Source organism: Equus quagga, chromosome 12 (assembly GCF_021613505.1).
Source record: "Equus quagga isolate Etosha38 chromosome 12, UCLA_HA_Equagga_1.0, whole genome shotgun sequence".
Taxonomy (NCBI): domain Eukaryota; kingdom Metazoa; phylum Chordata; class Mammalia; order Perissodactyla; family Equidae; genus Equus; species Equus quagga.
Genome location: NC_060278.1, coordinates 76,204,695 through 76,230,883, shown reverse-complemented (window position 1 = coordinate 76,230,883; position 26,189 = coordinate 76,204,695). Strand labels below are relative to the sequence as shown.

The following is a 26,189-nucleotide window of genomic DNA, read 5'->3' as shown; positions in this document are numbered from 1 at the left end:
AATTTGGATTTGTACTATATCATGTCACTTTCACAGAACTGCTTCTGCTTGTACATTTTGTACCTGCTTCAGACCAAATGGATCTTCTCTCTGCCTGGTGTCTCATTACCATTTCTTTGATGTCACAATGCTATTCATTTGACTGGTTTGACCAAAGAGTCTGAACTCATTGGGTTGTTAACTTCATGGAATTATTTTATTTTTCCAGTAATTTCTACTGAGTGTGTTCTTCACAGTGGGTAATGGGAACACAACCATAACTCAGTCTGCTTCCATCTATCTAATCCATTTAAAAACCAGTCAACCTCATTCTAAATCAAAATAACTCCCCTCTCTTTTGCTTGGGCTAAACTTGTGTCAGAGAAAGAGAGAGGCAGCAGTGGCAAGAAAGCAGCAGGGCACACAGTATGCTCTCTTATTCCCTCTTTCTTTCTTCTAAATCCCTCCCCCAAACCATGGGGTCCCACACTAACACATGGCCCAAACCCACAGGGAGCAGTTGGGAAGGGAGGATCCGGTAACCCATCTGGCTTACAGTTCGATACCTTGGAGATCCTGTTAGAAGAAAGGGAGGTGCTTGAATTTTCTTTGTCTCAGCCTGAAGACTATAGCCTATGCTGTTTAGAGTGGTCTTGGTGTAGATGGTATGTGTAATTTTTAGAGTAAGGTTCAGCTCCACCCTGACCCCTTCTCTGTGCCGAAAAGCAGCCACACCTCCCTTTAGTTCCCGTCACGGTGCATGCCTCCAATGCACTTTCCAAGTTGAGAATCCCATTACTTAGTTAAGTGGTTGACGTGTTCCCTGTTCCCTCTCCATGCTCCAGCATAGCCAAAGGAACCTGGTGTCTTCCTCCATGTCCCACAATGGCTTCTGGGACCTGCCTGGGGGAGGTTGCCTCCATTCTTTCTTCCCTGGCACACGATATACTACATCCTTTCTCTTGCTATCTCAGGCTATTTCCTGAGGGTTTTCATCTTTTAAAAATTTCAAGATGTGAAATGAAGTCTTTATATACAAGTGTCCCTCTCAACTTCATGGGATAAATATTAATGTCTTCCTTATCACCCAAGAAGAAGAGAGGCCTAGCATTCTCTTCAGGCGGCCAGAGAGCTCTCATCACACTTTCTCTAACCCAGAATAATTTCCTTTTTATGTCTTTTATTGATACAGCCTTCAGATCAGATCAGTATCTTTGGAACAGGAAAATGGGGTGGGAGTCTTTAGCTATGAATCTGACTTTCCTTGAATTTGGCCTTCCAGAATTCAATAATTTTTTTCTCAATACTGATATTTACATCACATTGTTACACTGTTTGTAACCTGTGGGGATGGGAATATTTGTCTTTGATTCATGTCATCATGTTGTTACAATTAACTTTATACCAACTCATTTGCATTCCCCAAGATCATAAAGAAAGTATTCTTGGTTACTCAAGAAAACAAATTTGGGAAATCACTAGTTTCTAACAACACGATGGGAAAAAGGCAAACGTTTATTTTTATTTGCAAGTGTAGTTTCTGCCAATAGTTAGTGCTCACAAAACCTTTTAAGCTACAGTAACTTTTGGTAAACTCAATGAATACTTTAAAAAATACCCAGTGATAAGAAAATTACAGAAAAATTTCCATTAACCTGTTGAAAATGTTTGGAATCCAAAATTCACTATTTCCTGCAATGGTTTTTAATATTTATTCGGGTTAAAAAAAGATTTCCTTTTTCTTTTCTTTCTACTTCTACATAGTCCTGGTTGAATTAATACAATCTGTTCCATGAACTTTTAGGACTGCCACTTTCTGGATTTAGAATGTTTTTATTCTTACATATTTCTATTAATATTTTAATATTTTACATAAAACATTGATTTCTTGTGTTTTATGAAACAAAATCATAGATTCTATTTATGGTGACACATTTCCCATTTGGGGGAAAACTGCAAAACTAATCAGTAGAAGGTCATTTTATGCCTTTTTTTCCTTTCTTAACTATAATAAATAATTAGCAACCTATTAATTACAAAAATTCTTAATTATGCTTAGAGCAACCAGAGCGTTTTCACGAATTTAAATTCATATGTGTTACAGTATGCGAAGTCATTAAGAAAAGCCTCTGGTTTTCCAGTTTGGTAACAAATGGCTTTTGTCTGATGCATAATTAATAGAAACTAATGATGACTATGTAGCTCTTCCAGAGTTTTAAAGGCAAATCTATATTGGCCTACGGTTAACATGCAAATTCATCCAACAAGCAACACAAAATGTATTACAGTAGTCATTCATTTTTATCAACATTCAAGAAGATCTAGTCAGCAGCACAACTCTCCTATGTCGGAAACACATTATAACATGGTCACAACTGAGTCAGTTCACATCTGGTAAGATACCCCCTTCCTAATCCATCCTCTAGAGGCAGTTCAGACTTCCAGCACAATACATGAACAATTGCGATTAATACTGGGGACAAAGGTAAATACAGACAAGAGTTTGGTGTGCTAGCATACAAAGTTTTAAAAACAGTGACAAACAAAACCAAACATCTTGCCCTGTTCTCTCTCCTTTCCCTTTGTGAGACTGGAATTCTCATGGCCTTGTTGAAACATTCACTTTGGGGAACTGAGGCCAATGATCCTAGCACTGAAATTGGTCCTTGGGAGGGAAATTTGGCCACAAGGGGATGTTGTACCCATTTGAGAGAGGGCACTAGGAAAACACCCTGCTGTGCAAAAAATGGTTGGTGACTAACAGCCTTGAAGGAAAATGTGATTTTTCAAAATATTTAGCTTTATCCCAAGGAGTAGTTTGGTGGTATACTGTGGCTCAAATTTTATTTTATTATTTTTGGTTGGATAAATGAAATGTGCACCACCATCACCATCACTCTTAATTCTTCTTCCATCACATAAGACACTTGTTAAGATAAGAAAGATATTCTACTAAAGCTGACGGTGATAGAGAGTCATTCAGTATTCAAAGTTCCTAAAGAGTCGTTGGTTCTCTGAAAGGGATAAAAAAGTAGGAAAGGCTTTGTTCAAACTCTTGCTAGTAAACAAGTCTTACCTCAACTGATACAATGGCTACGTGACATCAAAGTACTATAAATTATCAAAACTATCGTACAGAAAAATTACAAATTCATTGCAAAATACATTACACTGCTACCATTAAGAAAAAGTGCTTTTTGTTTTCCTTTCTTTTTTTTTTTTTTGCCAGAAAAGTATTCTTTCAATATAGAAAATCCTATGCGTTACCCTGCATGTGGCTAGGATGTATCATAACGGAGTTTGTACTGAGTCTTTCTGATTTGCTGGATGAAGAGCTGAAAAATATAACAATGACTTATTAAAGCAGTGTTCCAAATGACCACGCCAGCTGTCAGTGGAGAGATGCCTGTTTAAGACCCAAGAAGATGCCCTGGTCTGTTGAACCCTGCTGGTCATCACACTGTCCCACCAATCAGCTGGTCTAGAATGCACAGGCCTTTGCACATTCCGTGGTTTCCTCGTGTTCTCCTGAATTACTCTCATGTCCTCATCTAGCTTTGTCACCTGCATGAATCCCCTGCTCAGTGATGCCTGTATTGTCTCATGAGGGGAACGATGCAAGATGGTGGACCTGCTAGTTTCAAGAAGGGATGTCCGAGGAGTTCCTGGGCTGTGGCTCTTTGGGAAGGCTCCCTCACCAACATCAGGTCTAGGAATCCCCGGAGCACTGAAGAAACCTGCGAAAACACAAGATGCCATCCTGAGGACGAACACTGAAACCCAAGCCAGTTCTCCCGAAACGGTTTCCCAGCTAATTCCCAGGAAAGTCATTCTATCAACAACATCACATTCTAGAAAGTCTGCTTGAGGAGAAAGATGTTATGGAAGCAAAAGGCAGGTATTGCCTTTATTAACATATGATGTTTTCCTTACCTTCTTGAAGTTTGAAATAATAGGCGTAAATGACAGTGAATGCCATTTACAATGACAATGAAGAATGATAATTTATTTACTAAGTAAAATAATAATGATGACAATATTGCTAATAGCAGCTATTATGAAGCCTTGACTATGTACAGGCACTGGTCATACATGTTTGATGGAGTGTGGTATTAACATAGAATAGTTTAATTTTTATAACAATTCAACCATCTAGGCTCTGTGGCATCCCCTTTCTTGAAGAGAAACAAGCTTCTGTAAGGATTTCTGAGACAGACAGCATTTTTCCTTTAATTTCTTATAATTTACTTTCTGAGGTATATCTTACATACATTCAAGTGCATAAATATTAAGTGTATGTTTTACATAGTTTTTTTTACATATTTTACACCTATATTTCCCCACCCCTATCAAAATATAGAACATTTCTACCACTCCGGGAGGCTATCTCAGGCCAGCTTCCTGTCAATACCCATCTCCCTGCAAAGGGATAAAACTTTGGCCACACACTCCAGGGATGAATCTCACAGACATGATGTGAGTCATATACTCTCAACTCTTCTCTATCTGGCTTCTTCCCCTCAAAGTTGTTTCTGTGAGATTCATCCCTGATGTGTGTGGCCAACGTTTTATCCTTTTCATTGCTCTGTAGTAGTCACTGTTGAATTATACCACATTTTATTTATCTATTTGGGAAACAACCTTGGGCAGTTTTCCGTTTTTGACCATTAGGATTAAAGCTGCTCTCATACGTGACTTTGAAGAACATCACACTCATTTCTATTGGGTGTGGGACTATTTTGATACCATACTATTTTAGCCACTTTTCATTATTCAAACTTTGTTCAATGCAGTAAAAGTTTTAATCTCCTGTTCAATTCAAGAAGTTTCCTTTTTTTGTTTTTTTTTTGGTCCACAGAACCTATATGAGTGATTCTATTGGGGGTTTTCCCTAAGATTTAGGGGTAGGGGGAATGTTGTCAAGATGGCAGCATAGGCAGACTCTGAACTCACCTCCTCCCAAGGACACAACAAATTTAATTTACAACTACTCGTGGAACAATTACCCCGAGAGAGAACTGAAAACTGACTAAAAAGGACCCCTGCAACAAGGAACAGTGCTGACAGACATGGAAGAGGCAGAAATTCCATTCTGAAGAGAAAAAAGCCACCTTCACAAGCTGCAGTGCTTCACAGCTGGCTAGGAGCAATCCTAAGGTATGAAGCCTTCCCCAGAGGACTGGGGGATCTGAGTGGGGGAGCGTTACCACTGTAAGCACCTTTCAGACACAGCACAACCAAGACAAGTGTCCTACGGCTATTACCTACAACGGGGAGTATCCCCAGAAAAAGCTATCAGACATAAGGGAAAGAAAAGCCTGCTCTTAAAGGACCCATGCATAAATTCATCTGTTTCAGAAAGCAACCTAAAATCACCAGAAAGGTGCACAGTCCTTTGGTGAAAAGAGACTCACCTGATAGGCTGTGGGTGCATCTCAGTGAGAAGTGAGACCTCTCCAGGCACTGAGACATTGGCAGCAGCCATTATTGTGACCTAGTACAGGCATGCTGACACAGATGCTGGCAGATTCCATTGGAGTTCTTCCCCTGGCCTATTAGTGCAGGGGTCTGCCCCATCCAATAAACACTGATTTAATTCAGCTCAGCCAGGGTAGGTAGTCCACCCTTGGGACTGGCCCCACACAACAGCAAGCCCTCAGGCAACTTGTGGGCTCTGCATAGCATAGGTCGGGTATCTGGAACCTCTGCAGCCCAATGAGTAGGTCTGCCTCTGTGGGGCAAGGCATACATGAGGAGCAAGAAGAGGGTGTGAGACATTGGTGGAGTGTGTGAGGCCTCTGCAGTGGGGCCACTGGGTCTGCTTCAGTGGGTCAGGGTATGTGCCCAGGGCAGGACTGTGTTGATGGGGAGTGTGGCTCTGTGGGCAGTGGGGCTTCTCAGCTGCAGCAGACTTGTGCTTCTCGAACAGCCACATAGGAAATCAGACTTGAAACAACTTGAAACAACTTCCAAAACTTGAAACAACTGAGTGCTCCCATGCCTGGGGCTGGCCCCACTCAGCTGCAATCCTGAGAGAGCTGACAAGAGCCTTGCAGGCCAGAGGCCTACAGCAATTGCAAGCCCCTCAGCCTAACAAACAGCCACGCTGGGGGGACTACTCACTTAAGAGAAAAACTACCACAGGAACGTGCTATTAGACCTTGCAGCCAACTGTGCTGTAACTCCCCATGGCCAATAAAGTGACTGAAGAGTCCATAGCAGCCACACACAGCTGATATTACAACCAGGCAGACAGGGGGACAGCCTAGCCTTCCTGGGCACCTGCAGCAAGAGCAACCCTGCCACAACAGAAGGATACATGTACCCCACACAGGGGACATTCCTGGAACATCTGGAACTGGTGATGAGAGGGAAGCACAATGCTGAGCCTCATAAGGCATCTCTTACACAAGACCACCTCTCCAAGATTGGGAGATGTAGCTGACCTACCTAATACAAAGAAATAAGCACAGAGAAAGAGGCAAAATGAGGAGGCAAAGGAATATGTTTCAAGTAAGAGATCAGGACAAAACCTCAAAAAACAAACTAAATGAAACAGAAATAAACAATCTACCTGACAAGGAGTTCAAACAAAAAGTCATAATGATGCTCATTGATCTTGGGAGAAGAATGGGTGAACTTAGTGAGAACTTCAACAAAGAATTGGAAAATATAAAAAAGAACCAATCAGAAATGAAGAATACAATGTTGGAAATGAAAAATTCTCTAGAGGGATCAATAGCAGAGTAGATGATACAGAAGAGCAGATCAGTGAGCTGGACAAAAGACCAGAGGAAATCACCCAAGCTGAACAGATAAAAGAAAAAAGAATTAAAAAGAATGAGGACAGTCTAAGGAACCTCTGGGACAACATCAAGCACACTAACATTCATCGTATAGGTGTCCTAGAAGGAGAATAGAGAGACAAAAGGGGAGAGGATCTATCTGAAGAAACAATAGGTGAAAACTTTCTTAACGTAAAGAAGGAAATGGATATGCAGGTGCAGGAAGTATAGAGACCACCAAACAAGTTAAACCCAAAGAGGCCCACATCAAGCCACATTATAATTAAAATGCCAAGAATTAAAGATAAAGAGAGAATCCTAAAAGCCACAAGAGAAATACAACAACTTACATACAAAGGAAATCCCATAAGGCTAACAGCTGACTTCTCAGCAGAAACCTCACAGGCTAAAGGGAGTGGCACACTATATTTAAAGTGCTGAAAGGGAAAAACCTACAGCCAAGAATACTCTACCCCACAAGGTCCTCATTCAGAATGGAAGGAGATATAAAGAATTTCTCAGACAAGCAAAAACTAGTGGAGTTTATCACCATGAAACCAGCCCTATAAGAAATGCTAAAGGGACTTATTTAAGTGGGAAAGAGAATGTCACAAACAGGAATAAGAAAATTATTTTAAAAAAGCAATAAATTCACTGGTAAAGGCAAATATACAGTAAAGGTAGCAGATCAACCACCAATGAAGATAATATGAAGGTCAAAATACGAAAGTACAAAAATTATCTATTTTCATGATAAGAGGGTAATAGATACACAGACACACACAGACAAAGAGGTTAGATATGATATAAAAAACATAAAATCTGGGAAGAAAGCAGTAAAAGAGTAGAGCTTTTAGCAAGAGGTCAAACTATAGAGACAATCAACTTAATATAGATTGCTATATACATAGGTTATTATATATGAACCTCATGGTAATCGAAAACCAGAAACCTATAATAATTACACAAAAAATTAAGAGAAAGGAACCCAAACATAATACTAAATTATTATAGCTACTTTAAATGTCAATGGACTAAATGCTCCAATCAAAAGGCACACGGTGACAGATTGGATAAAAATACAAGATCCATATATATGCTGCATATAAGAGACACACTTCCAACCTAAAGACACTCACAAACTGAAAGTGAAGAGATGGAAAAAGACACTCCATGCAAACGGCAATGAAAAGAAAGCTGAAGTAGCAATATTTATATCAGACAAAATAGACTTTAAAACAAAAGCTGTAACAAGAGACAAAGCAGGGCACTACATAATAATATAGGGAACAATCCAACAAGAGGATATAACACTTGTAAATATCTATGCACCTAATATAGGAGCACCTAAATATAGAAAGCAATTATTAACAGACATAAAAGAAAAAATAGACAGTAACACAATAATAGTAGGGGATTTTAACTCTCCACTTACACCAATGGATAAATCATCCAAACAGAAGATCAATAAGGAGACACTGGCCTTAAATGACACATTAGACCAGATGGACTTAGTATATATATATACAGAGCATTTCCTCCAAAAACCACAGAACACACATTCCTTTCAAATACACATGGAACATTCTCTAGAATAGATCACATAAATAGGCCACAAAACAAGTTTCAATAAATTTAAGAAAACTGAAATAATGCCAAGCATCTTTTCTGACCACAATGGTATGAAACTAGAAATCAACTACAGGAAGAAAATCAGAAAAGCCACAACTATGTAGAGATCAAACAAAATGCTGTTGAACAATGATTGGGTCAATGAAGAAATCAAAGGAGAAATCAAAAAATACCTGGAGACAAATGAAATACAACATGCCAAAGTTTAGGGGACACAGCAAAAGTGGTTCTAAGAGGGAAGTTTACAGCAAAACAGGTTTACCTCAACAAACAAGAAAAATCTCAAATAAGCAATCTAACAGTGCACCTAAAGGAAATGGAAAAAGAACAAACAAAGCCCAAAACCAGTATAAGGAAGGAAATAATAAAAATCAGAGCAGAAATAAATGAAATAGAGACTAAAAAAAGCAATAGAAAAAATCAATGAAACCAAGAGCTGGTTCTTTGAAAAGATAAAAAAACTGACAAACTTTTAGCTAGACTCATCAAGAAAAAAGAGAGAAGGCTCAAATAAATAAAATCAGAAATGAAAGAGGCGAAATTACAATGGACACTTCAGAAATACAACAGATCATAAGAGAATACTATGAGAAGCTATACACCAACAAATTGGATAATCTAGAAGAAATGGATAAATTCTTAGAATCATACAACCTTCCAAAACTGAATCAAGAAGAAATAGAGAATTTGAATAGACCAATCACCAGTAAGGATACTGAAACAATAATCAAAAACCTCCTCCCAAATAAGTCCAAGACTAGACAGCTTCCCTGGTGAATTCTACCAAACATTTAAAGAAGACTTAAGACCTATCCTTCTCAAACTCTTCCAAAAAATTGAAGAGTAGGGGAAGCTTCTGAGCTCATTCTACAAAGCCAGCATTACTCTGATACCAAAACTAACCAAGGGCAACACAAAGAAAGAAAATTACAGGCCAAGATCTCTTATGGACACGGATGCAAAAATCCTCAACAAAATACTAACAAATGGAATAAAAAAAATAAGTTAAAAAAGATCATACACCATAATTAAGTAGGATTTATTCTGGGGATGCAAGGATGGTCCAACACCCACATATCAAGCAGCATAATACACAACATTAACAAAATGAAGAATAAAAATCACATGATCCTCTCAATAGATACAGAGAAAGCTTTTGACAAGATACAGCATCCATTTATGATAAAAACTCTGAATCAAATGAGCACAGAAGGAAAGTACCTCAACATAATAAAGACCATATATGACAAACCCACAGCTAATATCATTCTCAATGGAGAAAAACTGAAAGTTATCCCTCTAAGAACAGGAACCAGACAAGGTTGCCCACTGTCACCACTCTTATTTAACATAGTATTGGAAGTCCGAGCCAGAGTAATCAGGCAAGAAAAAGAAATAAAAGGGATCCAAATTAGAAAGAAAGAAGTGAAACTGTTACTATTTGCAGATGACATGATTTTACATATAGAAAACCCTAAATAATCCACCAAAAATCTTTTAGAAATAATAAATTAATACAGTAAAGTTACAGGATACAAAATCAAGATAAAAAAATCACTTGCATTTCTATACACTAACAATGAATTATAAGAAAGAGAAATTAAGAATACAATCCCATTTACAATTGCGACAAAAAGAACAAAATGCCTAGGAATAAACTTAGCCAAAGAGGTGAAAGATCTATACACTGAAAACTATAAAACATTGTTGAAAGAAATTGAGGAAGACACAAAGAAATGGAAAGATATTCTGTGTTCTCGGACTGGAAGAACTACCATAGTTAAAAATGCCCATACTTCCTAAAGCAATCTACAGATTCAACGCAATCTACAGATTCAACGCAATCTACAGATTCAATACAATCTGTATCAAAGTTCCAGCAACATTTTTCACAGAAATAGAACAAAGAATCCTAAAATTTATATGGAAAAACAAAAGACCCTGAATAGCCAAAGCAATCCTGAGAAAAAAGACCAAAGCTGGAGGCATCAACCTCCCTGATTTCAAAATATACTACAAAGCTATAGTAAGCAAAACAGCATGGTACTGGCACAAAAACAGACACACAGATTAATGGAACAGAATCGAAAGCCCAGAGATAAACTCACACATCTATGGACAGCTAATTTTCGACAAAGGAGCCAAGAATATACAATGGAGAAAGGAAAGTCTCTTCGATAGATGGTGTTGGGAAAACTGGACAGCCACATGTAAAAGAATGAAAGCAGACCATTATCTTTCAGCATGCACAAAAATCAACTCAAAATGGATTAAAGACTTGAATGTAAGACCTGAAATCATAGAAACTCTAGATGAAAACATCGGCAGTATGCTCTTCAATATCAGTCTAAGCAGCATATTTTCAAGTACCACGTCTGACCAGGCAAGGGAAACAATAGGAAAAAGCAAATGGGACTACATCAAACTAAAAAGCTTCTGCACAGTGAAGGAAACCATCAACAAAATGAAAAGACAGCCTAACAATTGGGAGAAGATATTTGCAAAACAGATATCTGATAAGGGGTTAATATCCAAAACATATAAAGAACTCATATACCTCAACAACAAAAAAACTAACAACCCAGTTAAAAAATGGGCAAAAGATCTGAACAGATATTTCTATAAAGATATACAGATGGCCAACAGGCATATGAGAAGATGTTCAACATCACTAACTCTCAGGGAAATGCAAATCAAAACTACAATGAGATATCACCTTTCTCCAGTCAGAATGGCTATAATTAACAAGACAGGGAATAGCAAGTGTTGGAGAGGATGTGGAGAAAAGGGAACTCTCATACACTGCTGGGGGGAGTGCACACTGGTGCAGCCATTATGGAAAACAGTATGGAGATTCCTCAAAAATCTAAGAGTAGAACTACCATATGATCCAGTTATTTCACTGCTGAGTATTTACCTAAAGAACATGAAAACATGAATGCGTAAAGATAACATGCACCCCTATGTTCACTGCAGCATTATTCACAACAGACAAGACCTGGAAGTAACCTCAGTGCCCATCAACGGATAAATGGATAAAGAAGACGTGGTACGTATACAGAATGGAATACTACTCAGCCATAAAAAACCATGAAATCCAGTCATTTGTGACAACATGGATGGACCTTGAGGGTATTATGCTAAGTGAAATAAGTCAGAGGGAGAAAATCAAATACCGTATGATCTCACTCATAAATAGAAGGTAAAACAACAACAAACAATCTCATAGAGACAGAGATTGGATTGGTGGTTACCAGAGAAGCAGGGAGGAAGGAGGGCAAAAGGGGTGATTAGGCACATGTGTGTGGTGATGGACTGTAATTAGTCTCTGGGTGGCGAACATGATGTAATCTACACAGAAACTGGAATATAATGATATACACCTGAAATTTATATGATGTTATAAACCAATGTTATCACAATAAAAAAAAGATTTAGGGGTGAGGAAAGAGAAGATGCTACCATTATAAACTAGTCTCTCCTAAACAGCAGCCTTACTCTCTCTTATCACGAGGCAGATTGGGGGGAGGTGTGTGTGGGGTCAGTGTTTATAGAACTTATCTGTGGAAACAGCACCTCTCAGCAAGCCCTGCCCCCACTGGCAGCCCCCACAGTGGTGGGTCTTTGACTTAGCATCATTTTTTATGAGCTTGACCCTACTTGGCAATCCTTGGAAAACAGGAAATACCTCACATGGTTCCTTCACCATGTCCTTCATTGCCTTGCTCAATCTAGCCCCTGCCTACCTCTCTGATATGTCTTACCAGCCCCCTTGCTCACTTTGCTCCAGCATATAAGCCTTCTCTCTTGGCTTAGGGTCTTTGTACTTGCTCCTCCCTCTGCCTGGGACATTTTTCTCCCAGATCTTTGCACGGCTTGCTCCTTCTTTACACTCAAGTTCCAGTTCAGATGATCCCTCTCCAGAAAGGACTTCCTTCAGTCCTCTTCAACCTAAGCTAGGCCCAATCCCCTCCCCTGCACTCTCATCACATCACAGTTTTATTAGCTTCATAGCATGTACCAGTCTCTGAAATTATTTTGTTCACCCATTTGTTTGTCATTTCTTATCTGCCTCCCGAACTAGAATGCAAGCTCTATAAGAGTGAGGAAATATGGGGTCTTGTGCTGTGATATCCCCAGCAATTAGAACAGTCCTCAGCAAGTCATTGGTTCTCAATGAGGGAGTGTTGAGAGGAGCACCTGATTATTCTTCTAGCCACCCTATGACAGAGGAGCAGACTGTACCCCACTGTACAGATGAACTTTGGAGAGGCTGAATCACTTGTCCAATGAGTGAACAGGAAGAGCAGAGACGTGAATCCAAGTGACTCTAATTCCAAATTCCATGCCCGTAAACCAGGATCTATTCCTGGATATGATATGGCGGTCTTTAAAACTACAGAGAGAATAATGATGAACATAGGGGTGCATATATCTTTTTGAAGTATTGATTTCATGTTCTTTGGATAAATATCCAGTAGTGGAATAGCTGGATCATATGGTATTTCTACTTTTAATTTTTTGAGAAATCTCCATACTGTTTTCTGTAGTGGCTGCACCAGTTTGCAGTTCCCACCAGCAGTGTATGACAGTTCCCTCTCCAATACTTGTTATTTCTTGTTTTGTTAATTATGTTCACAATAACCAAGACATGGAAGCAAACCAAGTGCCCATCAATGGAAGAGTGGATAAGGAATATGTGGTATATATATATTATGTGGTATATATTATATATATGTATATATATAATATTATATATACATATACATTGTGTGTATATATATATATATACACACATATATACACAATGGAATACTACTCAGCCATAGAAAAAGATAAAATTGTGTTATTTGCAACAATATGCATGGACATTGACGGTATTGTGCTAAGCAAAATAAGTCAGAGAAATACTGTATAATTTCACTCATATGTGGAAAATAAACAAACAAACACAGAGATAAGAAGAACAGATTAGTGGTTACCAGCAGGGAAGGGGGTGGGGAGGGGGTGAAAGGGGTAAAGGGGCACATATGGATGATGACAGATAAAAACTAGACTATTGCTGGTGAACACAGTGCAGTATATACAGAAACTGAAATACAATGATGTACACCTGATATTTACACAGTTATAAGTCAACATGATCTCAAAATAATTTTTTAAAACGGCAGCTAGAAAGGTACTGAATGTCCTGGGTGAATCCACAGCCCTCCAGTTCTATTTCAAATAGTCTTGTTGATGTTCCAGTGTCAATATAGAACCTCTTCTCATTGGTGTTCAATCTCACTGTGGAATCATTAGTTTTTATCTCTCAAATGTTATTCAGGAATTAATGAAAAATAAAAATGATTCAGATCTGGGGGAAAAAAAAAAAACTACAGAGAGACTGAAAAATCCAAGAACGATTTTGAACTTCAGCAACAGACACCACTTCTCACCTTGTGTAGGTCCTTCACCCTTGGAGGTAAACTGTCCCGGATCCTCCGCATCGCCTGGAGGGGAGGCTCGTTGAAGTAGGGGGGCTCGCCATCGATCATTTCTATCACCATGATCCCGAGGGACCAGATGTCCACCTGTCAGGCACAGCCTACTGGTTATCTCAGGCAAGGAGGACATTCTGAAATGGGGGACGTGTCCAGGGAACCCAGAAGGTTCATACTCATTCATAAATTAACGTGGTATTTGTAACCCCTCAAAATTTACAATACAAATTTATTTGTTCAACTGAGGAGTTACTGAGTGTTTGCTAACGGTCTTCATTTACTTTATAAGACAACTTCAATGAAGGTCCTGACAATTAGATATAGGTGAATACCTTAACGTTCTAAAGTTTACAGCTTTTAGTTTTAACCCTGTTAACTTTGGTGGTTAACTGTCTATCAGGGCAGATGAGAAAAACATCCAAAAACATCCAAAGCTTAATGTTATGAACATAGGGAAAAAAGTTGCATTTAAACCATAATAAAATAAGAAAAGTTTTTGACATCTTCATAAGAAACTGCAAAGAGCTATATTGCACGATGCAGAGTATATTCTGATTTTTTATTAATTTAATTTTTAAAAACAATTATACCCCCCCTACTTTGCAGTTCTTTCCTTTACGTTTTATCATTTTGAAGCAGCAAGCACAAAACCTTGCTTTATAAAAACCATTTTCAGGGAATAGAGAAAAGAAAAGGAAGAGATGACATGCAATTCTTTCTGAGCAAAGAACGGGAAGTCAGGACAATGAGAAGGCATCATTGTGCTATAAATTCCCAGTTACAGTCTCTTCCCTGGGACAGCCTCATTACACCTTTTATCAGTTAGCTGCATTCTGTTATTACCCTGGCAGTGACCTTCACCGAGAATTTATGCTCTTGGGACCACAGTGAGGAGAACAAGCTGAGTACTCACGCAAGGGCAAGCAAATGAGGGAAAGAGAACAGGGTCCACCTTAACTTATGCCAAGATGCTTAGCTCATTGGTCCATGCCACCTCTTGCATGCTTCTCTTAGAATTGCCTTCTGCACCATAACGTGTGGAAACACTGTGCGCCCAGCCGAAGCGAACTCCTTGCCTTCACGTGTGTGTAGCCTTGCGTGCCTCCGCTTCTCCTCATGCTATTCCCTCCCAGAAGGCCTTTCCTCCACTCCTTCTGGTCCCTTATTTTCACATATCCAGACCTTATCTCTTAATAGATAATGAGTGACTGTTTCCTTTCCAGAGGAAACGGAAACTGTGCCATATTTTTAAATAGGTTATAATATTCCTACATAATTTTTTCTATGGGAAAACACTATTGCTCATCCAAATATTACCTCTATTTTGTGGAGCTTTCTCCGAGCCTCTATCTTTTGACTCATCACGCCTACTCATCTGTGCATCTCCGGCCACTTTTTAAGTTGCGTTGCTGTCCTTTGTGTGAGCCTGCTATTGAGGGTGGGATCAGCGTTTGAGTGACTCTCCCTCAGTGTCCATTGTAGGACCTCAATAAATGCTCCTGGATCAATGTTGCAGCAGTATCCTCAGTGACGGCCAGTCTCCTTTCTGCCACAACCTACTTTGTGACAAGTCTAGTGAACAGGAGTCAAATGCAAAGTCAAAACTCATCAACCTGATCTCCAGTGGCAGTTAACTGTCTCAGAACCACTGCATCCCTGAGCCTGTTCAGGCCCTGCCACTCCCAAACAGTGACTGCCACCCCCTTACCTCTGTCCCATAAGGTAGCCTGGAAATCACCTCGGGTGCCATCCAGTAGGGAGTGCCAACCAACGATTTCCTCTTCGGCACCTCTTTGGAAACTTGAGCACAGAAACCAAAGTCAGATAGCTTTATCTGAAAGCAAAGGAACGCAAGAAGCTATTTTAAAATACTGGCTGCTAGACTTAGAAATAGAGAGAGAGCTGTAAATTCAGAACAAAACAGTCTCATTAGCAGGGCTTGGAAATACCGGAGGAGAGGTGGTCAGACCCTTTTATTCGAAAGCACGATTCATTTTAATGGAAAAACCTCTCACGGGTCCACCAGGGTTGACTTGAAATGTTTAAACTCCTGCTGCTGATATCTTCTATAAAATTATGAAACCAAAAACAGTTATAAATTAAATATACCCAAAACAACAAATTCATTAAAATTCAAACCCACAAGCTTAATTTAATTTAATCTAACAGGTGAAGTTTTAGTCTAAGCAAATTGCTATTCTCAATGTGAGTTTTGTACAAACCCCTGCACTTCAGGTTCTTCTGCGTTGAACGCATTTAGATTTCTAAGTACCATGAGATTATTCAAATAAACAGCCTCATTTCTATATTTGAATTATTGCAAGATCTCATTTATACAGGATGCTGAGATATTGGGAGTACTGGCTCCCTTTTTCTTTTTGTTTTGCTCCTTTGCTCACGACAACTGAAGATGCCAATGTGAACATCAATGCAAGTGGCATTACAGGCAAAGAAACTGGGTGTTAGCATTTGGTTACCAGGGGTTTAAGGTGGTCATTCTAATGACCCAGTGTATATATGTATATGCTATTTATCTTAGATGTCATCAAAAAGAAAAAAATTCTGAAAACTCCTACACAGAGCTTTTAAGAATACTCTTAAGAACACACTGCACCATTAGGCCCCCTGCCGCTTTATATATTCCAGGTGACCAGGATTCAGTTTATATCTGGGAGGTGTGATTCCTGTTCATGATGACCTGGTCTGAACCTCAGGTGGCCTCACTGAAGAGGACTGCCACTTAGCTTTATTGGTGATGATCAAATACATTCAAAGAAAGCAATTCTTTGGGCATTGGTTGGCAATGGTTCAGAATGGCCATCTGAAGTTAAAATTTCCATACATCAAAGGTACAGTCTCTCAGGCACAAATTCTCCCCTGGTTCTCTTCATATGCTCTGAACTTTTTTCAATCTTCTTCTCTGACTCTACCTCTGCTGCCTACACTTTAAATATTCGTGCTTCTTACGGTGTGGGTTCCTACCCTCACCTCTTCTCTTTTTATATACTCTTGCTAGATATTCTTTTTTCTCCCTATGCTTAATTTAGACCTCTTTCCTTCATTCTAAACCTATACTTCCATCTAATATATTTTTCCACAAGGAGTTAACTTTCATGAAGTGTGTAATGTCTGTGTCTAGATTCATTTTTGTGCATGTGGATATCTAGTTGTTCCAGCACCATTTGTTGAAAAGACCACCTTGGTCCATTGTATTGCCTTTACTCCCTTGTCAAAGATCAGCCGACTATATTCATGTGGGTCAATTTCTGGGCTCTATTCTATTCCATCAGTCTATTGGTCCATTCTTTTGCCAATACCACACTGTCTCAATTATTATAGTTTTGTAGTAAGTCCTAAAGTCAGGTAGTGTAAGCCTCGCAATTTTGTTCTTCTTCAATATGTGTCAGCTGTTGTGTTGGTCTTTTGCCTCTCCATATGAACTTTAGAATCAATTTGTCAATATCCACAAAATAACTTGATGGGATTTTGAGTGGGATTGCATTGACTCTATAAATCATGTTGGGAAGAAATGACATCTTGACAATATTGAGTCTTCCTATCCATGTACATGGACTATCTCTCCATTTATTTCTTTGATTTCATTCATCAGAGTCTTGTAGTTTTCCTCATATTTTGTTAGATTTATATCTAAATATTTAACTTTTGGGGAGCTAAGGTAAATGGCATTGTGTTTTTAATTTCAAATGTCATTTGTTCACTGCTGGTATATAGGAAAGAGACTGGCTTCTGTATATTAAACATATATCCTGCAATCTTGCTATAATCACTTATTAGTTCTAGGAGTTTTTCTTGTCAATTCTTTTTGATTTTCTGCAAAGACAATCACGTCATCTGTGAAGAAAGACAGTTTTATTTCTTCCTTCCCAATCTGTACAGATTTTATTCCTTTTCTTGTCTTACCGCGTTAGCTAGCACTTCCAGTATGATGTTGAAAAGTAGTGAGAGTGGACATCTTTGCCTTTTTCCTAAACTTACTGGGAAAACATATTCAATTTTCAAGGCTACCTGATCACTTCTCACTTCCTCCAGAATTTTTCTCAGGAGCCCATACTCATCTCTCTCCTCTCCAAATTTGAGAGAATTTAGCACCCATTCAATCTTTAATTGTTTGCTGATGCTGATTTTGTCCCACTGGCTAGAAATGACATTCCCCAGGGGCAACAGGTTTGCCTTTTAATTGTGAAGTCTCACTGTGTTAAGAGCAGGGAAAGCAGTAGTACTCAAAACCACATGCTAGTAGGTTGACTTTATTTTATATTGACACATACATAGATAGCAGATCATGTGATAGAAACCACATTGGTGCTCTTTCTGAAACCATCATCAACTTGCCAAGACAGCTGTTTCTAGAATCAGAGTTGGAATACAGAGGAAATGGGGGTAATGTTTTGGAAACTATTAATGTGTTTTTTTCTTTTTTCATTTCCTTGTTCATGATTCTCTCTCTAATCAGGCCAAGGTTAGTGGTATGGTTTGGGATGGGAGGAGATTAGATTTCTGCAGGAGAAATGTTAGAGAAAGCTGGTTTAGAAGAGAGAATTTTCTTAATTGCTTTGGCATATCCAGAATCAAGCTTAGATACCTCAGATCATAAAATTTCCATGTGGTATGAAGAAGAGAGCCCTGTGGCCACGGTAGCTGGTCCAAAATCATTGTTGTCCTATTGTAAAAGGAGTCTACAATTCAGAGAAGTGAAAATCCTACAGTCTACCCCTTTTAGCCTGGGATTATTTGCAGAAAAGGACACAGATTTGATTATTATTTGATTATGTCTGCCTCAACTGGTGGTGGGCTTCAGAAATATCAGAGTAGCACACATCCCCACACAAACAAGGGAGAAGAGAAGCCAGATACGTCTGTGTTCAGAGATAATATTAAAAATATTTAATAAGCAGATTCATCTAGACCAATCAGAATCTAGATGTAAAGTTAAGAGGTATCCTAAAGTGATCCTGGGAGTATTACCATCTTTAATGAGGTTGGGAGGTGGCCCCCACACAGGGCTAAGGTAACGGAGGGTACTCCAATGACTTGAAACACTGGCTATTAACAAATAAGCATAAAAATACTGCAATCTTTTAACAATGGGTATAGATGTACTAGTGTATACTGGCTGAACATCAGCCTTGGCTATTCCCAGTATGGCTTCCATGGAGAGATGGCACAACAGAGTGGGTGAAAGTGAACTGGAGGCAATGCTACTGGCTTCCCTGGCCTTTGAGTGGTGTGCAGGGATCCAAAAGCTCCTCCAAATCTCAGTGGGGGAATGGGGGATACCTGCCACAAGCCCATGGTTGACATGAGGAGGCAGTCTCAAGGATGGCTTTCAAGACTTGAGGCAAGAGGCTGGAGTTGTGGAATACTGCAGAGGCACCCTCCTGAAAAGCCCAGAAGCTGATGGGACCTGTTAATCCCCAGTGGTCACCAGTCCAGGTAGCAGAAGAGACCAGTAATGCCAAGGCAGGGACCAGAGAGGAACAAGAAGATGGGTCTTATCTCTTTTACCCTGAGGTCCCATAAGCTGCATTTGTCCCTTTTTCTCTCAGACTCCATCTTGAGAAAGATGGTAGTGGAAGGTGGGAAGAGGAAGTAGGTGGTGGCCAAATCTGAAAAATGGAGGTTTTAAAGGTGTCACTTAAACCTTACAATAATGTGGTTGAACTTTGATAGACTATGTTTAAATTATGTAAGCAGACTAATGTAATAGATTGAATTAAAATAGAGGGTTTTTAAAAAAAAATCTAGTCAGTAGAACTTTGTCAAGAAGTCCCGGTTAGTTTTAAGAGACAGAGAAACTATAATTGTGTGTGCACGGGTGTGTGTGGTTATTTCAAGTTCAAGTGTGAGTGAAATTGCAACCCTACTATAAGGACGACAGAGAAGGAACAATTTTTTTTTTTTTTAAAGATTTTATTTTTCCTTTTTCTCCCCAAAGCCCCCCAGTACATAGTTGTATATTCTTCGTTGTGGGTCCTTCTAGTTGTGGCATGTGGGACACTGACCCCACGTGGTTGGATGAGCAGTGCCATGTCCGCGCCCAGGATTCGAACCAACGAAACACTGGGCTGCCTGCAGCGGAGCGCACGAACTTAACCACTCGGCCACGGGGCCAGCCCCGAGAAGGAACAATTTTGACAATAAATTTCATTTGCCTGTAAATTTAAGAAACCTGAATGATTATGGAGGTGAATGTATCAAAATTTTGGTATTGGCAGCTTTTTTTTTTTTGAGGAAGATTAGCCCTGAGCTAGTATCTGCTGCCAATCCTCCTCTTTTTGCTGAGGAAGACTGGCCCTGAGCTAACATCCATGCTCATCTTCCTCTATTTTATATGTGGGACGCCTGCCACAGCATGGCTTGATAAGCGGTGTGTAGGTCAGCACCCGGGATCCAAACTGGCAAACCCTGGGCCACCGAAGCAGAATGTGTGAACTTAGCTGCTGTGCCACCGGGCTGGGCCCTGGTATTGGGAGTTTTTAACATCAATATTTCTAGAATGGCTCCTTCCTTCCAGACATAAAACAAAAAGACCCCAAACCTGACTGACAAATAATTATCTCCCTGACAAAATGTAAGATGAGAAAGTGAAAACCTTGACACTTGGGAGCCAGGCCTGTTCTTCTGTTGCAGGAGTGTAAGTGCTTCTGCATGATTTATTTACTCATCCAGGTATATAAAAGGGACATTTTCTAAAAGAATATAATTGCACACAACATTCATCCAAATAAATCTGCACGTAGATAATGAGAACTCAAGTAATGAGTATAATAACACATTGCAGGCAGATCTTAAAAGCAAATCACATAGACTCTAAGCCGAGCCTTATTTTAAATAGAATTACACAACATGGCTGTTTAGGAAACCATCTTCATCTCAAACGGCTAGCACACTGCCCGCCCCCTAAAAGGAGGAGATGTAGCTTGTTTCACAGGGGCCAGACAAGGAACTGGATCTTAGAGCTCAGACAAAGCTGCTATTTAAACCTGAGATCCTATCCATCTCAGTGTGTCCTGTAAGGAATCAGGGGCCCCACAAAAACATAGGAGAAAGGGGGCAAAAGAGAGACTCTCCACAAGATTGCCACGGATTTAAAATAGAATGTAAAACCCTCATTCTGTAAATTGCATACATTCTAAAAAATTCTTGCATTTGCTCCTGGTTTTTGCTAAGACAGAAAGATGGATGCTTTTGTGCCTGGTTCCTGAATGCTTCCTATAAGGTAATGGCAGTCAAAGTGTGTAGCATCAGCATCCCCTGGGAACTCATTAGAGATTCAGGTTCTTGGGTACCACCCAGCCCACCTGAACCAGAACCTCTGGGGGTGGGGCTGATAAATAAATAAAAAGCAATAGGTTATTAAGAGTATATAAGGAAGATATTTGGTTTAAAATTAATTCAGCCTGAGCTTTTTTTTTTCCCCAAAAGGGCCTGATGTGGCCTGTTGAGCATGCATTGTATGTCAGCTTTAAATATTTACTGCGTCCCAAAGACAAGAATGACGCTCTTAAACATAGGGATGTAACTTCCCCTCATATCAGCAATTCCTTTAGGAGAAGCATCTCTCCCTAAACTAAGGATTAATTACTGACCTGCCTGTGACCTTGTGACCACAGACCTCCTGTGTTCACTGATCTGCTGTGCCAGCAAAGCAATCTCGTGACTATTGTAAAGGGACATTCCTAGCATATGTGCTGTATGCTCTTTGTTCCATGACGGTATATAACCACAAAGAAGTACATCCTACTTCTTTGGTGCCCTTCCTTGGAGAAGGAAGGCCCTGGGCTAGTCCTCAGATCTGGCTCATAATAAACTCATCCAAATTTTGATTTGTAGATTGATTATGGATTATGTGTGTTGACAGGGCCCAGGAATTTTTTTTTTTTTTTGCCAATGTCTCCAGCAGTTTTGATGCTTGCTAAAGTTTGCAAATTTCTCTTTTAAGAAGAGCAATGACCTAGGGACAAGGGGACTGAGAGAGGTCATAGAAGGGCCCAGAAGTGATGATAGTGCCTCCAGCTTAATGCCCATTTCTTCAGCTGCCAAATCCAAGAGGAGAGGGCGGACATCACAGGAGCTCAGCTGGAAAGGCACAGAGACCTCAGCCAGCCCCTCGGCCATTTGACCGAGCGCAGAGAGCGGCAGGAATTTGCCCAAGACTGCTCACCAGTATCTGAGGGAGACTCAAGCCTGGGTCTCCTGACCTTTCACGCTGTGCTTCCTGCATTAGGAAAAGCAACCTCTGCGGAGTAGCAGGGAAGAAAGGAGGGGGAGAGTCCGGGTGTGTCCCAGACACCATCTGAAAGGAATGAATTTATAAGCTATTGGACATGCCTAAATCTCTGTTTATTGAAGAAGAGCTTTTGGGAGATAATCTTCAGGTCTTCTTCTACTTGTAAAGTTCTAGTTATTTGAAAAACAACAAACACAAATGCCTATGGGAACAGGCAAATAATACCAATGAATTAAATAGGCCTCTGGAGACAATGGAAAACTAGGGGCACGACCCCTCAGGAAAGAGATACTGACCTCCAGTTGGTTGTCAGGGGCACAGTAAAAGGGATGTGGAACCTTAGAAGGCCCTGGTTGCCAGTCTATGGCCCCTCACTTCAAATCCTGTGGGAGTGAGGCCACAAACACATCACATTATCTCTAGGTACTGTATCAGCTTGGGCCTCCCCTGAATCACACGCTGAGAACTGGATTCAGTGCAGGTCGGTTACTGGGGACAAGCAGGAAACACAAGCAGTGAAATGGGGACGCCTAACAGGGTAGGGAAGGCAGTCAGTCACGAGTTAGTTACCAGGCAAGTTACCACTGTGGGAACCAGAGCTTAATCCGCTGAGGCAGTGTGCAGACTGTGGAGGACAGGTGCCTCAGAGCTATTCCACCCAAGGGCAAGAGTGCTGGGGTATTTACACACCGACTCCCATCACTGGTTTCCAGGCTGCTCCTGGGAGTGTGGATGTGAATTCCCTGGAATTTCTAGCCCGCCCTGTACCAGAAGAGCAGACTACAGTGGCCAGAGAAAGGCCCCAGGCAGAGAGATGCCAGTGGTGGCATTTGGAGGTGGAGCTAGTGAGTGCTGAAATAGGAAATCCTGTGAAGACACACGTGGGGCATGCACAGTATCTGCCATGGTCCTAATCACCCTCATCGCACCACCTCCGTTACTGCTGTGTGTGAATTCAGACACAGTGTTGTCAGATACTTTGATTTTTTTTTCAAGGAAGATAGGAATCTGAAATTTTATGTGATCTCCTCCAATTCTTAAGTTGTGGCAATCAATTTACATTTTAAAAAAAGACCATAAAGATCACTTATGTGTTCCTTTTCTTTTCTTTTTTTTTTGAGGAAGATTAGCCCTGAGCTAACTATTGCCAGTCCTCCTCTTTTTGCTGAGGAAGACTGGCCCTGAGCTAACATCCATGCCCATCTTCCTCCACTTTATATGTGGGACACCTACCACAGCATGGCGTGCCAAGCAGTGCCAGGTCCACACCTGGGATCTGAACTTGTGAACCCCACACTGCCGAGAGGCAGAACCTGCGAACTTAACTGCTGTACCACCGGTCGGCCCCTGTGTGTCCCTTTTCAATAGATGCACTGGGCTTAAGAAGTCATGGGTTTGAATTCCACTCCAGTCAATAAATTTGATAAAAGTTAATCACTCATTGTCTAGTGGCCCCTAAGTATCATCTCTCAAATGCAAGCTCCAGGCTGAGAAAAGATCGTGGATGAATTTACTCAACTCTTAATTGCAAGGGTGGGGAGTGGTGGGGTGGGAGGGAGGACTGCCTTCTCTCTGAGCATCGACCTTGTACCTGGTTTACTTCTGATGGTTTTATACAAATTCTTCATGTAATTCTTGTAACCACTCTATGACATGCTATTTATTTTCCCTTTCAAACCCCGAACATCACAGTCCTCCTGCTTAAGACAAATTAGTGACTTACTAGATATTATTTCTGCCTTGGACATTAGAGAACGATTCACTCTCAGTTGATAGCAAATAATCTCCCTTCTAATCTTTGAAGGGTCCAGAAAGGATCTATCCTCTTAACCCTGAGAAATTCACTGTCTTTTTATTTTTTATTCTGAAATAATTATAGGTTCATAGGAGGTTGCAAAGAAATGTGCACCCAGTCCTCCCTGATGTTAGCATCTTACAAAACAATAAGATATTCTGTACCTTATATAACACCAAGAAATTGACATTGGTACAGTCCATAGAGCTTATTTAGATTCAAATGCCAACTAAGAATTGTGAGCAAATAAAAGCTTGTTGTTTTAGGCTACAAAATGTAGAGTGATTTGGTATGTAGCAAAAGCTAACTGATACATACACCCATACTCTCTTTTTGAAAACATTTCAGCCAGAGCCAGCCCTGATGGCCTAGTGGTTAAAGTTCAGTGCTCTCATCACTTCAGCAGCCCAGGTTCAGTTCCTGGTCATGGAACAATACCACTCGTCAGCAGCCATGCTGTGGTGGTGGCTCACAAAGAAAAACTAGAAGCACTTACAACTAGAATATATGGCTATGTACTGGGGCTTTGGAGAGGGAAAAAAAAAAGGAAGATTGGTAACAGATGTTAGCTCAAGGTGAATCTTTTCCAGGGGTAAAAAAAAAATTTCAGCCAGACTAATGCAAAAAGCAGGACTTAAAACTGCCCATGAATTATAATCCCAAATGTGCAAATTGTATGTACATATGCATGGAAATATGGGAAAAATAAGAAATGGGATTAAGAGTGATCTTTATTTTATCCTTTATACTTTTCTGAATTTTCCACAATAAAATTGACAATCTTTTTAAAACAAAAGAAGAAAAGCCAAAGCATTTGGGCAGTTTCTTCTGGCTGCCCTCTGATCATTCCTGGGCATATTCTGATGTGACATGAATGTTTTCCATATGGCTGAGGTTGCTAGGTTGTAAAAGACAAGCGCATCAAAGGGGAAGCTGGCTTCATTCATCCCAGGGCTATTACCTCTGGTGGGAGTTTCAGGAAGGTCAAAATGACCTAAATAGTGAAAATCTATGCTTTGAAACTTTTCCATCTAACTATGTCTTCCTCGGAATGTCAACTCTTTGTTTCCTTGGCTGTTGTATTCTATGTTCTTTTGTACCCTGGTGTGGCTCATGAGTTTCAACAGAATCTCATAAGCAGGTTGCAGCAAAGGGAAATGCAGAAATCTGGGCCTGGAGATATGCTAGTGTGATGGATAGCTTCTGTTTGTCCTTCAGATCTATTCTCCTCCCTTCTCTGGGCCCTGGAAGGCCAACCTGTATTGACTGCATCAATGGCTTCTGATTGGGTTCAGCCAATGGGAAGCACCAATAGGAGGACATTGGAAGGTCCAAGGAGCAGAATGAGGTGGGAGTATTTATGCCCCCAGCTCCTGTCCTGCAGGTTCACTATGGTCTGGCTTCCACTAAAGACCAGAACTCCTGCCAAGCAACCCTCTTCACACAACAATCTCTATGTCCAGATTCCCAGTAACTAGTTCTGTGCCGTACCTCTTCAGCCATGGGGCATAAGAGTGGTGCTCCATTCTAGAATACTGCTCTAATCCTCATGCACAGTTCCTTATGACTCTTCTACATCTGCCCACACCTTTATGAAACTCTCCTCAAATTACCCACTGGAGTTTGTCATTTGTTTCCTGCAAGGACACTGAGAGATACTGCAGACATGCACAGTCAAATGAATAGGGTGGACACAACCCTAGAAAAGTCATTTTCTCTCCTCCAGCAAAAATACGAACGTGGCAGGAAAAGAAAAGAAAAGAAATTTCCATAGTTTCTATTCCTTCCCACTCGTTATTAAGGTAGAAAATTATCCATCAAATTCAGGTCACAGATAACTCTGACTAACAGGATGACACAGAGGATGGTAATTTCCTTTTTGTAAGCCTTCTGGGAAGGGCAGTGGGTGACTTGCAAGTAAGAAAAATTAGAATTATGAGAAAGTGTTCTTAGAAGGATAATGCCCAAGACAGACATAGTGACAAGGTAAACTGTGGAGAGGCCAATGTGAAAATCTTACCCGGCCATCGCTCGTCAGCAGGATGGAGTCACTCTTTATGTCCCTGTGAATCACTCCTTGATTGTGAAGGTAGGAGAGAGCTCTCAGAACCGACAGACAGACGGTAGCTATCTGTTCTTCATTCATTCTAGAAAGGAAATAACATTTAAGGAGCAAGGACAGGATTAAGAATATCTTTGAAATGATGGAGAGAGGCAGCTCCCTTGGGTAGTAGTGAACCAGTCCATGCTCTCCAGCCAGCATC

General features: G+C 40.3%; 1 protein-coding gene across 1 annotated transcript in view; it reads right to left on the bottom strand.

The window, feature by feature from the left end:
- Positions 1 to 1,638: 1,638 nt before the first annotated feature.
- The window catches only part of PAK5 (p21 (RAC1) activated kinase 5), a 179,821-nt gene continuing 155,270 nt past the window's right edge, over positions 1,639 to 26,189 (bottom strand). The window contains exons 6-9 of the mRNA XM_046679440.1: positions 25,946 to 26,072; positions 15,588 to 15,713; positions 13,835 to 13,969; positions 1,639 to 3,716 (exon numbers count right to left, since the gene is read on the bottom strand). Of these exons, the coding sequence (XP_046535396.1) occupies positions 3,561 to 3,716; positions 13,835 to 13,969; positions 15,588 to 15,713; positions 25,946 to 26,072 (544 nt within the window). The 3' untranslated portion in view covers positions 1,639 to 3,560. The remainder of the gene's footprint in view (positions 3,717 to 13,834; positions 13,970 to 15,587; positions 15,714 to 25,945; positions 26,073 to 26,189) is intronic.